The sequence below is a fragment of the Siniperca chuatsi genome, linkage group LG12 (genome assembly GCF_020085105.1).
Source record: "Siniperca chuatsi isolate FFG_IHB_CAS linkage group LG12, ASM2008510v1, whole genome shotgun sequence".
NCBI classification, from domain to species: Eukaryota; Metazoa; Chordata; class Actinopteri; order Centrarchiformes; family Sinipercidae; genus Siniperca; species Siniperca chuatsi.
The window spans coordinates 28,394,888-28,409,095 of record NC_058053.1 but is presented as its reverse complement, the minus strand read 5'-3'; the positions used below and the strand labels follow the sequence as shown (position 1 = coordinate 28,409,095).

Here is a 14,208-nt window from a genome sequence, read left to right as displayed (position 1 = left end):
TTAATGCCGCAGGCGGCTACGGAGCGTCTGACCCTCTGCTCACCTGAGAGCCGCGCGCAGGAAGTGAGCAGCGCCGACTCTACTGATCCAATGATTGGAATCAGAGAGCTCACGGAGACACTGGCAGCTTCGATCGATCAGATGCCGTTAATGAGAACAGCTGAGGGCGGAGCCTCTGTCCTGCCTGTGTGTGTGTGTGTGTGTGTGTGTGTGTTGTGTGTTTCTCACCGAGACGTTGAGCGGGTTGATCTCCATGTCGGTGGTGCAGTTGATGGGCCCCTCGGTCTCGTAGCTGGTGATGTAGAGCAGCGAGCCGTTCTTGAACTGGTACGGCCATTCGACCTCCAGCGCCGCCTTGCTGATTGTACTGGGCCCGCTGTTCAGGAGCTGAGAGGAGCATTCATCTCGTTATCGATTACCGCTTCAAACACTGATGTGCCGAACCACCGCCGCTTTCCTGCTGCCTGTCATTTCCGCCTCTTTGCAGACGCGACTCGTTTGGGAGCGACCGGATTTTAACCTCGAGCCGCATTTTGTGGACGCTTCACGCGCGACAGACTGACGGTTGGGATGTTTTCCGAAGAAAACCAACAAAAACCGAGACCTGGCTCCGGCGTCACGCAGCAGCTTCCTGTGTCGGCACATCAGCGCAGGACAAGCCTCATTTCTAATATGTACAGATATACAGTACATGCAGATATATACGTGTACTGTATATCTGCACGCTGCATACGTCTGCGCGTACCTCGTACACATGAACTATTTGTGGTCCGATGTCGTCTCCGACCACAGGAGGCTGTTTTGGTTTCCAGTTGGCGATGGGAAGCAGCACCTGGCCGGGAGACGAAGTCCTGGGAAAACACACACACACACACACACACACACTGAAAATACAAAATACTGTATATCTGAACGTTTTGTGCCAAGCGTTTTGTAAACTTTGTGAATGCAGGCTGAGGGCAGCAGGCTGAGGGCAGCAGGCTGAGGGCAGCAGGCTGAGGGCAGCAGGCTGAGGGCAGCAGGCTGAGGGCAGCAGGCTGAGGGTAGCGGACGCCAACAGACTCAACAAACTGACCCGTAAGGCCGGTGACATTGTGGGGGTGGAGCTGGACTCTCTGGCGGTGGTGTCAGAGAGGAGGATGCTGGGTAAACTACACGCCATCTTGGACAGTGTCTCCCACCGGCTCCATGCTGGTCAAACAAAGGAGCGCCTTCAGCGGAAGACTCATCCCCCCACAATGCACCACAGAGCACCACAGGAAGTCATTCCTGCCTGTGGCCATCAGACTCTTTAACTCCTCCCTCTAAGTGTCAGTCTGTATGACCCGAAGTCACTAAACTGGACATTGATCATTAACATCTCTGCAATACTTGAATAATTGTGCAATATTCTGTGTTTAATACTCCTGTGCAATATTTAGTTTTCCTATTTATTATTCATACCTCCATTACTGCTGTTGCACCATTACTTATTACTTATATTATTACATTGCATTATTATACTGTATTATCATCATCAACCGGTAAACCCACCTGGTACTTAATTTATTTTCTGACCTGTTTTATAGTGTTTATAGTGTATCATATTGTTTGCTAGTACTTCCTCCTGTGTGCACTGACGTAAAGGCGAGCTGCTGTAACAAAGAGTTTCCTTTTGGGGATCAATAAAGTATTTCTGATTCTGATATACGGGTAAGTATATTTCTGATATCATTATGATATTTGAAGGAATTTGCCTTTCATTAAAGCCTTCAAGCTGCTATAATCTATATTTTTATATCAACAACGGGTCACGTGACTACTTGTACGAGTCGCTGCTGGTGAACCATCAGCTGCTGCTGTGGTTCGCTGTCAGAGCCGCTGCCTCGGCTGCACACATGCTGTAAATCTCTGTTTGTAAAACACAACTTTATATTATCGTCACGATATTTATACAACTGTGGCTGCAGGTGTGTGTGTGTGTGTGTGTGTGTGTGTGTGTGTGTGTGTGTGTGTGTGTGTTACCCTCTGATGGAGACTTTAGCGAGGACAGCCAGCTTGGTGACGGTGGAGACTCGAGGACTGATGTTGTTGAACTGGTTAGAACTGAAACACAAACATCATTTATTATCTCCACATGATAAAAAAACAAATAAACTAAACAAAAAAAGACTCAGAAATACATAATTATATATATAATAAGTCTAAAACAGATGAAAGGAACAGAAACTTTAAATAGACGGATGTGAGGTTTGTTGCTGCTGTGCTAGAAGCAGCCACAGGGTGGCGCTGAGATCTCAGCAGACGGAAATATTTCACTCAGTCCTGCTTTCATGTGAAAGATGTTTGAAGCTTTTAGTCTGAAGAAACGTCCGAAGCACAAACCGCTTGGTGAACAGTAAGAGCAGCCTCTGTGACAACACGCCACATGTAGTTTCAAATATTAATGACATTTATGGAAAAGACAAATCCTACAAAACAAGCTTTGCTTTGAAAACACAAACACACGAGGACAGTCAGATTATTTCGGAGCTTTTGCTGGTTTCAGGCTGAAGCGCCAACCAGTCAGGCTGCAGTTTCCAGGCGCGCTCCGATTCGTCGTTTGCCGTCACGTGATTCTGATGACGCTCCAAATTCAGAGCGAGGCAGGAAGTGAAAGGCAGAACGGACGAGACGGAGGAAAGCCCGCGCTGTGTTAGTTATTGATTACTCTCTGTGTCGTCCCGGTCAACATGTGTGAAATCTGGAATCGCCCAGTTCGTTCTTAAATTACGGCTAAAACCCTGTGCAGAGCTCACAGTGACCTTTGACCTTTGGGTCAAAAGTGTCAGCCTCTGTTCCTGAGTTATGGTGCTGAATAACGGCCAGAAAAGTACATTATGGTGTCACTGTGAAGTTGACCTTTGACCTTTTGGGAAAAAAAGGTCATCACTTCATTGTTATCTCGTTCACGACAACAGGACGGACAACCCGAAAACATAATGCCTCCGCGCAGAGTGTTTGGTGGTTTATTCAGAATGTAATATATGGATATAGATTTTTACATTATATTCACTCAGCGGGGGCTTTTGTCCAAAGCGAACGCGAGTTTGAAGAAGAGCTGAAGCAACGCGGCGACGGAGACACGAGATGAAGCAACTATTAAAGCTGAGCTGTCAGACTGAAGGCCTGCTGCCGTCTGGGAGCTGCTTCCTTCTGAGTTTCGGGGTTTTTGTGATTCAAATGAGCGTCAGGAGAAAAGCAGCTCTGCTGAATGCTGATGTGACGACCGGGTCTGTTCACACTCTCTCCTCCCTCGCAGGCCCGTTTAGCTGAGTAATTTACTCGGCTCTGATTGGACAGTTGTCGACGGGTTGTTTTCGAGTCTCAGTGGCTCATTAAAGTTGTATCATACTGAATGAGGACGAGGAGCTTCTACATAGTTTGGCTCGGTTTATTACATTTATTTGTCAGGGATCATCTACAACTACAGTTCCCATAATTCTTTGGGGGACACAAGCAGGAATAGGTATAATGTTGCCATGGAGTCAGTGAGCTGGCTGTGGGCTACAACTTGAGCCTATATTTGTTTGGTTTTAGCCGATATTTGTTCACATTTTGGTAAATTGTCCCCGTCAGAGCAGCCGAACCAGCAGTCAGCAGCTCCTGTCTGCAGTGGACCCGTGGACGGACAGACAGCTGTCTCTGGATCACTGCGAGACTGAAGGAAACTTAGAAACAGCAGGTTCTGCAGTTATAGGAAGCCTTTTTTTTAAATAATTTCTAAGCGGAGTGACGGACGTTTGTTCTCGGAGACAGCGATAATTCCGGGAAGTTTAAGTCACACTGAGTCTAAAAATGTGTTTCACGTCTGTGAGTCAAAGTTATGACTCGGAGAAGGAAGCGTGTGATTCGTGACGTCCTCCGGGCTCGACGGGCTGGTGCGAGAGGCTGATGGCGAGGACGGACTGTACCTGACTATCTGCAGGTCAAACTTGACCGAGGTGTCCTCCTCCGACAGCTGGTGCACGCTGAACCGCAGCTCTGCCAGCACCTGGCCAATCACAGCACAGAAAGAGACAGCAAAGGACCAATCAGAAAGCAGGAGGAGAAGAACATCATGTTAAGATCCAGCATGTAGAGCAGAACCAGGTCAGTGGTGGCCAGGGGCCCGCCAGGTCCAAACAACTGAAAATGTAGTTTCTGGTGACGTTTGTCAAAACATACTGAGAAATTCAAACACAACAGCAGATGAACACGTGTCAGCTGTGCAGCCGCTGACGAGCACATTCCCTCAAGCTCAGTAATTAAAACATAACTTCTCTATTAACAAAGAACGAATGATTTCGTTTAGCAAATGAGTGAGCTGCGAAAAGACGAATGTAACAGGAAGCCTGTGAGATGTATGTAGTGAGTCCCTCTCACACACTCTGACGGTGTAATACACTAAGCACTAGATCCTGTCTGACGTGTTTATAAGCAGAAATTAATGTTTTATGTGGATTTCCTGCGTTTGTGTTCGGCCCCTGGCATCGTGGCGTGGCCCTCTGTAGGAAGTTGCTGGCCACCTCTGCTGTAGCGGAGCTGCCTGCCGTCGTTACTGGACACGAAACAAGCATCTGTCAGCGTTAAATGATTAATGTTTACGAATCGGACACAGAGCCGTTCGTCCTGCAGGCTTAAAGTCACAAAACTCCCTTAAAAATCTGCCTTTCTGTATAAATATCGCGTGTGTGTATACTGTCTACAACGCATTTTTATTTTAATGTCCTATTAAATCTGACATTAACAGCAGTTAAGTAATCTTCCTGTTGTTTACCATCCATAGCTGCCGTCTTAGCATGAACGTTACTCCTGTTGCTGCTGATTTATTGCTGCTAAAACACGCCGAATGCAGCACGAGACGTGGTTGCAGTGATCACTGACCTTGGTTCCTCCCTTCATGGGGTTTCCCAGGTCACACACCACCATCTTGGTCTGGTTCTCTTTCTTGTAGGCGCAGGACAGCCGGCTGAGCGTCTGTGAAAACACAACGCTGGTTTTACAGAAAGAAACATCACAGTTTGATCTCTAGAGTAAAGACCTGGACTGGGCTCGTCTCCCTGCCGATCTGGGCTGAAACGCTCCTGCATGAACCTGCAGGCCTTTGAGCACGACCGCGCTTGTGAAAGTGCGTCGCCTTCTCCGCTGCCACCTCACTGCTGTAGCTGTATTCTGACCTTTGAAATGGCGTCATTATGGTGATTTAACAAATCTCAAAATAAGACACACAGAGCTCTGCAAAAATCACAAAACACCCTTCATGTATAGGACGGTGTCGTCCCTCATTCGTCCAGGAGTGCTCCATCGTAGAAAAGGTTTCAGTCGTAGTCGTCTGGACACTGTTTTCAGAATCGAGACGTTTCGGCTCCCATCTGGAAGTCATTCTCAGTTGTGAAAATGGTCTGAGAACTCAGGAATTAAAGCTACTCTGTGTGTTACATAAGCCCCGCCCTCAGGAAGGAGTCTACCTGAGTATCTGTTGATTAGCTAGTTTCACCTGAAACTGACCTAATTGTTTCCATGATGGCCCAGTAATCAGTAATCAGGCCTATTGTTTTCTGGCTGCACCTCCCTCATCACTGTTAAGTGCCTGATTAGCATGTGATAGGCTTGACCACGGTGTTAACACACTGTGGTAAACGGTTGGCAAGTTGAATCTCAGAAAGAAGCCATTTTTGTGAAAAAAGAAAACCCCTCTTTAAAACAGAAATGGTGGTCTGAGATTCAACCTTGCCAACTGTTTACCACAGTGTGTTAACACTGAGGGCGGGGCTTAAGCAACACAGAGTAGCTTAAATTTCTAAGTTCTCAGACCATTTTCACAATTGAGAAACGTCTTGATTCTGAAAACAGTGTCCAGGTGACTACGACTGAAACCTTTACTACGACCTTTCACGTATGTTGAGTTTGGCCTCTGTTACTTCGCTCTACAGCTTAAAATGTCCGTTAAAACGCAACTTTTAATGCAAATAAAGGCAGAGTCTTGTAACACTGATGTTCTGTTTGTAGGCTCCTGTCCTCCGAGTCGTCCCACAGCGGCAGGACGTACGCAGAGTCATTCGTGTTCACAGCAGACGTTAAAGCCGTTAAAGTGGCGTCACCTGACTGCGGACGACCCCCGTGAAGTCGGCCTGTTGTGGAGGGTAGACGTGGAGTTCGGCCTCGTAGGCTCCCTCCCCCTGATTCTCGGCGCTGATCTCCAGAGTCAGAGCGTTATCGTCGCCGATGTAGATCTGCTCTCGGTCACTGCGGCAACGAAAGAACGACAACACGTGCTGAAGAAAGTGTTTCACTTCAGGTGAATATTACGACACAAATCCCAATCTAATCACAAATGATCTGATCTGTTTCATTACGTTTTCATAACTGGGTATTTTAGTACATTTTATTTCTGTATTATTTTAAATTGCCTCCTGAAATGTTTTAACCCTGGTTCAACCACGTGAAGCACTTTGTAACTTTATTTTGAAAATGCTGTATAAATAAAGTTTATTATTATTATTATTATCATTGAGACACAACACACACGGCTAAGATCAGTCCAGCATGCAGACTGCAGTAATGAACCGGTTCCCACCTCTTCACCGACAGCTTCAGGTCCGGTTTACAGATGTTGTCGTCTCCACAGTCCAACAGGAGGTGAGCCTGAGGGAAGGAAGGAAGGGAGGGAGGACACAAGGAAGGAAGGGAGGACACAAGGAAGGAAAGACACAAGGAAGGAAGGATACAAGGAAGGGAGGGAGGACACAAGGAAGGAAGGGAGGACACAAGGAAGGAAAGACACAAGGGAGGGAGGACACAAGGAAGGAAGGGAGGACACAAGGAAGGACGGACGGAAGGAAGGACACAAGGAAGGAAAGACACAAGGAAGGGAGGACACAAGGAAGGACGGAACGACACAAGGAAGGGAGGAAGGACACAAGGAAGGGAGGATGGACACAAGGAAGGACACAAGGAAGGAAGGATGGACACAAGGATGGACACAAGGAAGGACACAAGGAAGGAAGGATGGACACAAGGAAGGACACAAGGAAGGGAGGAAGGACACAAGGATGGACACAAGGAAGGACACAAGGAAGGGAGGAAGGACACAAGGATGGACACAAGGAAGGACACAAGGAAGGAAGGATGGACACAAGGAAGGACACAAGGAAGGGAGGAAGGACACAAGGATGGACACAAGGAAGGACACAAGGAAGGAAGGATGGACACAAGGAAGGGAGGAAGGACACAAGGAAGGGAGGAAGGACACAAGGAAGGAAGGGAGGACACAAGGAAGGAAGGATGGACACAAGGAAGGAAGGGAGGACACAAGGAAGGAAGGATGGACACAAGGAAGGGAGGAAGGACACAAGGAAGGACACAAGGAAGGACACAAGGAAGGAAGGACGAAAAAAGGGAGGGAAAAACAAAATAAGGAAGAACAAAGTGAGAAAAACAAAAGAAAGCATCAGAAAAAAAGAAAGAACAAAAGCCACATAAGAACGACGTCGATGACACAGTGAACAGCCGTCATCATGAAGTCAGTTTCAGCAGTGCGAGTGCTCACACACACACACACACACACACACCCGTTACCTGCTTGGTGACGCTGGTCGGGGCCGATATTCCCAGGATGGGCAGCAGTCCGGTCTGGTCTGCAGCCAGCTGGTAGTCCAGACTGTACTCCATCATCACGGAGATGGGAGTGATCTTATCCCGAAACTCACGGTCGTCCTGAGGAGCGGAAACTCTGGTTAGCTTAGCTTAGCTTAGCTCCAGACCACATTGCGTCTGTAGTCCAGTGTCAGAACGAGGCCTCTCGTATCAGTCAGTACTGGCTGCATCAATATCTTTGTCTATTTGCCGCTCCTCGTCCTCGATCAGGCTGTTTCTCGCTGAGCCACGTTGTTGTGTGAACCCTTAAAAGAGTTCTCTACCGATTTATAATTACTTTTATATCAGAGTTTAAAAAGACGACATCGCTGGTTCTGCTGCATCGATTTTGATCCTCTTTCTTTTATTCCACACATTCCTCTCCCCTGTCAAAACCTGCCGCCTACATTACCCACAATGCAACTCTTCCTCTGACAGTCAGGTCAGAGGTTGTGGTCTGTCATGCTAGCAGCGGCTAACGTAGCGTGCAGCCTGACCGACACTTTATACTGCTTTTAAAATATGCAGTCAAACTCCTCAACACCTGGAGACACCTGGAGACACCTGGAAACACCTGGAGACACCTGGAGACCCGCTGAGGTGGAACATTAGTGGAGTTCAACTTTAATTTTAAGCATACATAATCTGCTAAGGGTTCAACATGCAAACCATTTAAAATGTCAGTCTGTAATGTTGCATCAGCCATTCGGTCTGATTCAGTTTGGTCTGTTTCTCTAAAAGCAGTTTTGACGCGTTGGCGCTCGGCGTTTTGTTTCCTCACCCGCAGGAAGACGAGCTGCTCCTCGCAGGCCGGGGCTTTGCCGTTGGACACCGTCATGTTCTTTGTGTACTGAACGTTGCGACCGTGCAGGAAGAGGACGCGTTTAGTCGCCTCCTTCTGCTTCAGACGGTCCAACATGAGGTCCACGCGGAAATCTGGAGGGAGACAAAACAGATCTTAAATCTGCAGAACCGCAACCCGAGACAAGATGGCTCCGTGTTGGTCCTCGTTTAAACAAGCAGCGAAGATGGGTCAGTTGTCTCCATGTGTTTTAATGATGCAGAGAGAAGCTGGCAGGTGGTGTTTTACTTACTGAGATTAGCTGGAGCTCGGTGGCCGCTGGCCTTCAGACAGTACTTCACCTTAAAGCTGGAAAACACACACAGAGAGTCAGACGTTGCACTCACCCAGGAAAGAGGAAGAAGTCGGCGTTATACGATAGGATCAGATTAGATTACTGCATGTCAGAATTATTGTACAAAACAGTAACTGTCCTTTTCAGTCATTGGCTGAAAAAGCACTTAACGTGGCAGCACCTGTGGTCTGGGATTCACTACAGCAGCAGCTTATTCGCTTTAGATGAGAGGATCAATACCACGCTCATATCGGTCTGTTAAATATGAAGCTACAGCCAGGAGACCGTTAGCTTAGCATAGCATACAGACTGTCCAAAGGTAACATAATCCACCTACCAGCACCTCTAAAGCTCACGGATTATATCTGGTGTGTTTAATCTGCACAAACAGTGAAGTTGCAGTATGATGTCGTGTTGTGCGTCGTGTTTCTTGGTCGGGTGCAGTGACTTCCTGGAGACGTGCTGGTAGGTGAACTCTTTACCTTTGGACAGAACCAGGCTAGTTGTTTCCCCCCGTTTCCAGTCTTTATGCTAAGCTAAGCTAACTGTCTCCTGGCATCTCATCTCTTGATCAACAGTTACCTCATTAAACGTGTGGCCTGCACTGTTTGACATAGGCTTTTAATGTTTAGTAAACGTGTAGTGGTCTTCATCACACGCTGCAGGAACCCGACGGTTAATTAGCTTAATGTTAACTTCGATATGAGACAAATGATTTCAATCAAAACGTGACAAAACTTCAGCAAAAGCAGACCTGCGACCCCCTCTTGCGTTTTATCTTACTTTCAACTTCTTCCAGTGCACCCAGTAATCGTGCTGCCAGCATCCAGCCATCATGCCTACAGCGCACCAACCAGAACCTGCAGAGGCCGGGACCTACCGCTGCCCACGACACGCCAGCCAAAATCTGCTGCCGGCCTGATGTTGCTAGTTTACCTCCATGTTTTAATACCAGCACTAAAGAAAATCAGCTCAAAATAAACACTGGAAAAACAAAAAACGACAAAAATGAAATACTTAATATAAAGGGAGGGAGGTCGTATTCGGAGCAGTTTGCCAATAAAGGTTTTTCTGACGTTCTGTCCACATTTCAGCTGAGTTAGTTCACTTTAAAGGGTTTTACTGTCAGAACCCGATACGCTCGCTTTCAGTAAAATGTTACATAAAGAGACTTTTACGTATTAATTTCAGAGAATATTGCAAATTCAATCATCCGCAGAGAAGACGCGTGGTTTCGGAGGTGGTGGTTAAATGCACTCGCCCCGTTTGTTTCAGCAACGGACACAAAAGCCCCCGACAGATTAATTCACAGTGAAAATCAAAGTCACGATTATTGTTGAATGAACTGTGCAGCGCCGAGCGAAACGTGACCGAGCGACCGGACTCACCAGGACACCCGGGTGCTGGTTTCAGGAAGTGTGCAGCTCTTTTCCTCCGGGTTGATGATCTGAGGCGTCATGTCCAACGTGGCGTTCACGTTGATCACTGGACGCGCTGACACACACACACACACACACACACACACACACACACACAGGTCAGTTCATGTGCGTCACAAGATGATTCATTATAAATGAGCAATCAGGCTCCACAATACTAACCTGGTTACTGTTTACCAGAGGTGGAATGTAACTGAGTACATTTACTCAAGTACACATTTGAGGTACTTGTACTTTACTTGAGTGTTTCTATTTTATGTCACTTTATACTTCCACTCCTCTGCGTCTCAGAGGCAGATATTGTACTTTTTACTGCGCTGCGTTTGTCTGACGGCTTCAGTTACTTCACAGATCACAGTTTTCATCCGTTTCCTGGAGAACGCATCGTCACAGAGCTGAAAACAGGCTGTTTCTCTGATACGTGGTTCTCACAGGACGGCGACGCTGCAAACACGTGATGTCCTTATAGACCATGATGCATTGCTGCAGGTTAAACTGCCCAACAGGATATAAAGCAGTTAAAATGAGCTCAGACCTGAAACATCTGCAGCAGTAAAATGCAACACACACATGAATGCAGCAGGAATATGAATCCAGAAACATCAGATATAATAAACTCTGACAGGAAGCGTTTTACTGTCAGACTTTAAGTAACTTTAGCTGATTATACTTCATACTTTCACTGCAGTGAGGTTTGACTGCAGGACTTTTCTACACTGCGGTATTGCTACTTTCACTTAAATGGAGGATCTGAATACTTCTTCCACCGCTGCCGTTTCCACACGTGCAGCACGGCTTCCTGATTCAGTGACACAAGCTTCCTTCATGTTTAACGTTTTCGAGCGCTGACAGTCTCTGTGGGCCTCCGTCACTATTCAGCTGTGCAAACGGACTTATTTAGACTTCTAGAGGCAACTCTGTGTTCGTTTCGGTTTTAATCGGACTTGTGTTGGAGTTATTTTAAATACTGGGATCCCTCCAGCTGCTCTGCTGTCACAGCAGCTCTTTACTCTTTGTCCTGCACACGCTCACGTGTAAAAAGCTGGTTACGTGACTACAAAGCCAAGAAAAATCAGCGTTCTCCAGGAGAGAGCTGGCGGTCACGTAAACACACTGACTGCACTCGCGAGGAATCGTGTGCTGTGTATTTGAAAGGAAACGTTTCAGAAGCATCTGTTCGTCGGCAGCCACATTGCTAAAATAGTTTAGAGTTGTTTTGACGACACTTTTCATGTTTTACGGCATAAATACACGTTTGCATCTAATTTAGATGGTAACAGACGTTTGCTGCTTTGACTTTCCGTCATTTTAAATCACAGCTGCTGTCACTGTGTCTATATTTATGTTTATTGTGTCCGACGTCATAAAACAATGATTTTATCTGCGGCTCAGCAGCTCGCTAACGGCTGCTGGTCAACATAGTGTTTATTCAGTTTCATCCCCGTTCAGTCGCCTGACGACAGAAACAGACAAATATGTAAATGAGAATAACTATGTGATGAATTCAGCTTCATTAAAACGCAGGAATAACAGATCGGCTGCCTCCCCTTTCTCCTCCTGCTAACATGAAAAACTAGTTTTGGTGTGTATCTGTGAAGACAAAGTCACAAACAAATGAAATGCATCATTAAAAATCTATTTGAAGTCAACTGCCAATAAATACAGGAATTTACATACGTTCACAAATGAATATCAGGCTTCAGCTGCTCCTTCACAAACTTATTATTATATAAACTTACTCTTTGCAGAATAAGTGTGTACCTGTGCATCATGTCTGTGTGTTCATATTTGACTCTGAGAAGAAGGATCGTGATAGTCGGGCGCTAAAGGTTCGAATAGATTTACACTAAAAATGCACCTTTATCTGCAGGAATAATGAGCCTGAGCACACCGCTCTGCGCTGAAAGGGTTAAATGTGTCCCGACAGCATCAGTAGGAGAAAAGTGAACGAAAACAGCAGCTCTTTGATATCAGAGGTGGCCTCGCTCATTAAACTCCTCACACACACACATACAGCCACAGCAGGGGCGCACACACACACACACACAGTATGATTACCTGTATAAAACAGCTTTGTCTGCTCCAAACACTCCCACTATTAAATCTGAAAGAGAGACACACATCAGCAGTTCATTTGATCCCTGCTGTGCCTCTACATATGTATGTATATGTGTGTGTGTGTGTGTGTGTGTGTGTGTGTGTGTGTGTGTGTGTGTGTGTGTGTACCTGGATATCCATTCTGGTCTATGTCAGTGTTTCCAGTAATGGAGTATCCAAAGCTAGCAGGCATGTAGCTGGACGCCCATGTGCCCCGCAGGACCTGAGAGACGAGGCACAGTTTCGAATCAACACACAACATGCGAGCAATAAACGTGTGTTTTGTTTTGTTTTGGTAGTTCTAATCTTCCTTCCTGTTGAATATTACAATTTACTCTGTGTGTGTGTGTGTGTATACGTGTGTGTGTGGTGTTTAAATCTGTTTACAATATGTGCCATCTGACACTGAGTCAGTCTGAGATTCGGTGAAAACCTAAATGTACATGCAAATGCTAACGTCAGCATGCTAACGTGCCGACGTTTAGCAGCTATAATGTTCACCGCCTTAGTTTAGCTTGTTAGCATGCTAACATTAGCTAGTTAGCAGTACACACAGAGTGCAGCTGAGGCTGATGGGAGCGCCAGCAGCTCTGCAGGTCAGAAACCAAAGTGTCGGACACGTTAACATGTCGACCTGATGGTGGCGCTAGATGGAAAGAATCACCAGTAAGATTCATCCTCTGAAACGTCAGTCTGGACCAAAGTGGGGGGGCTACGCCGCTAACGTGGCTAATACCTAGAGCTGGTTTTGATGGTTGACATGGCTGTGGTATTCACCTGGGAAGCTGTGGAGTTAAGCCCCTGAGGGAGGCCATTATGGATGTAGACCAAGCCGTGATGGTCGAGGCCTCCGTAAGGAGCAGAGATGGCCACATCTGGGGGGGTGACGGAGAGAGACAGGGATCAAACGCAAGAGACGTGAGGTGAAGCAGGAATCATGGAGGTCAGGGTCTGGACCTGGTCCGGATGATCTGTGTGTGTGTGGTGGTCTCTCTTACCGTTGTATCCGTCCATGTCCAGGTCTCCCAGCGCTGCGATGGCAGAGCCGTATCTGGCGTAAACCTCCGACCCTGTGAGCATCTGAGGAGGGTGGAAGGAAAATCCACCGCGACCCAGGTACACCGACACCTGGAGACCACGCACACACACACACACACACACACACACACACACACACACACACACAGAGTCAGTAATCGTCTAATGTTTCAGATGTTAACATCCTCCCCAGCGACAGATACAATCACTTCCTTCCACTGTAACGTTAGCTCCACTGTGTTCAGCCTCTTTCGGCCAGGAAGCGTCTACATTTTGACTTCCCTCCCCCGACAGCGTCTGTGCAGCTCAGCCACGTCTGCGGACGTTTAAATACGAGTTTATCTGCATCTCTGCTTACTCTGTGTTTGGATCTATACCTATTCGTAGGGCCAGAAATCATTTTCACGATTATTTCTTTTTCTTTCACCTTGATAACAACAAAACAAAGAAAAACTTCACCATCAGAGTTCCTTTATGACGAGTCTGAACTTTAAATTGAACTACAATTTTCTCCGCACCACCATTACCATTACGGAGAGGCTCAGTGATGCATTGTGGGTAAGGTGCACAGTGTGTGCGACAGACAGGAAGCTCATCTGTGCGCCCTGATGTCATTAATGAAGGAGATAAACCAACTTCTTCAGAAGAAGAAACGGATCTCAACTCTGCAGAAATGACCTGAACAACGTTTCCAACTCATTCATGAACACTGAGCTTTACGGTTACAATCCTCAAACCCCGTTTTTGATATCTATGGTCGGTGAAAACGCATATATAAATGTGCATGTCCTACCTGTCCCACCTCCTTCAGTTTTCCATCCGACCCTCTGTCCATGAAGAGAGGAGCTCCAACCAACAGATCT

At 46.7% G+C, this 14,208-nt stretch overlaps 1 protein-coding gene across 1 annotated transcript in view; it reads right to left on the bottom strand.

The window, feature by feature from the left end:
* itgav (integrin, alpha V) overlaps nt 1-14,208 on the bottom strand; it is a 48,419-nt gene that overhangs the window by 7,168 nt on the left and 27,043 nt on the right. Inside the window, exons 12-27 of the mRNA XM_044215834.1 lie at nt 14,139-14,208; nt 13,306-13,435; nt 13,085-13,182; nt 12,437-12,530; nt 12,269-12,314; nt 10,160-10,267; nt 8,730-8,785; nt 8,417-8,571; nt 7,579-7,716; nt 6,578-6,645; nt 6,102-6,246; nt 4,885-4,977; nt 3,933-4,012; nt 2,005-2,085; nt 746-851; nt 229-387 (exon numbers count right to left, since the gene is read on the bottom strand). The exon at nt 14,139-14,208 is cut by the window's right edge and continues 6 nt beyond it. Coding sequence (XP_044071769.1) covers nt 229-387; nt 746-851; nt 2,005-2,085; nt 3,933-4,012; nt 4,885-4,977; nt 6,102-6,246; nt 6,578-6,645; nt 7,579-7,716; nt 8,417-8,571; nt 8,730-8,785; nt 10,160-10,267; nt 12,269-12,314; nt 12,437-12,530; nt 13,085-13,182; nt 13,306-13,435; nt 14,139-14,208 — 1,627 coding nt within the window. The remainder of the gene's footprint in view (nt 1-228; nt 388-745; nt 852-2,004; nt 2,086-3,932; nt 4,013-4,884; nt 4,978-6,101; nt 6,247-6,577; nt 6,646-7,578; nt 7,717-8,416; nt 8,572-8,729; nt 8,786-10,159; nt 10,268-12,268; nt 12,315-12,436; nt 12,531-13,084; nt 13,183-13,305; nt 13,436-14,138) is intronic.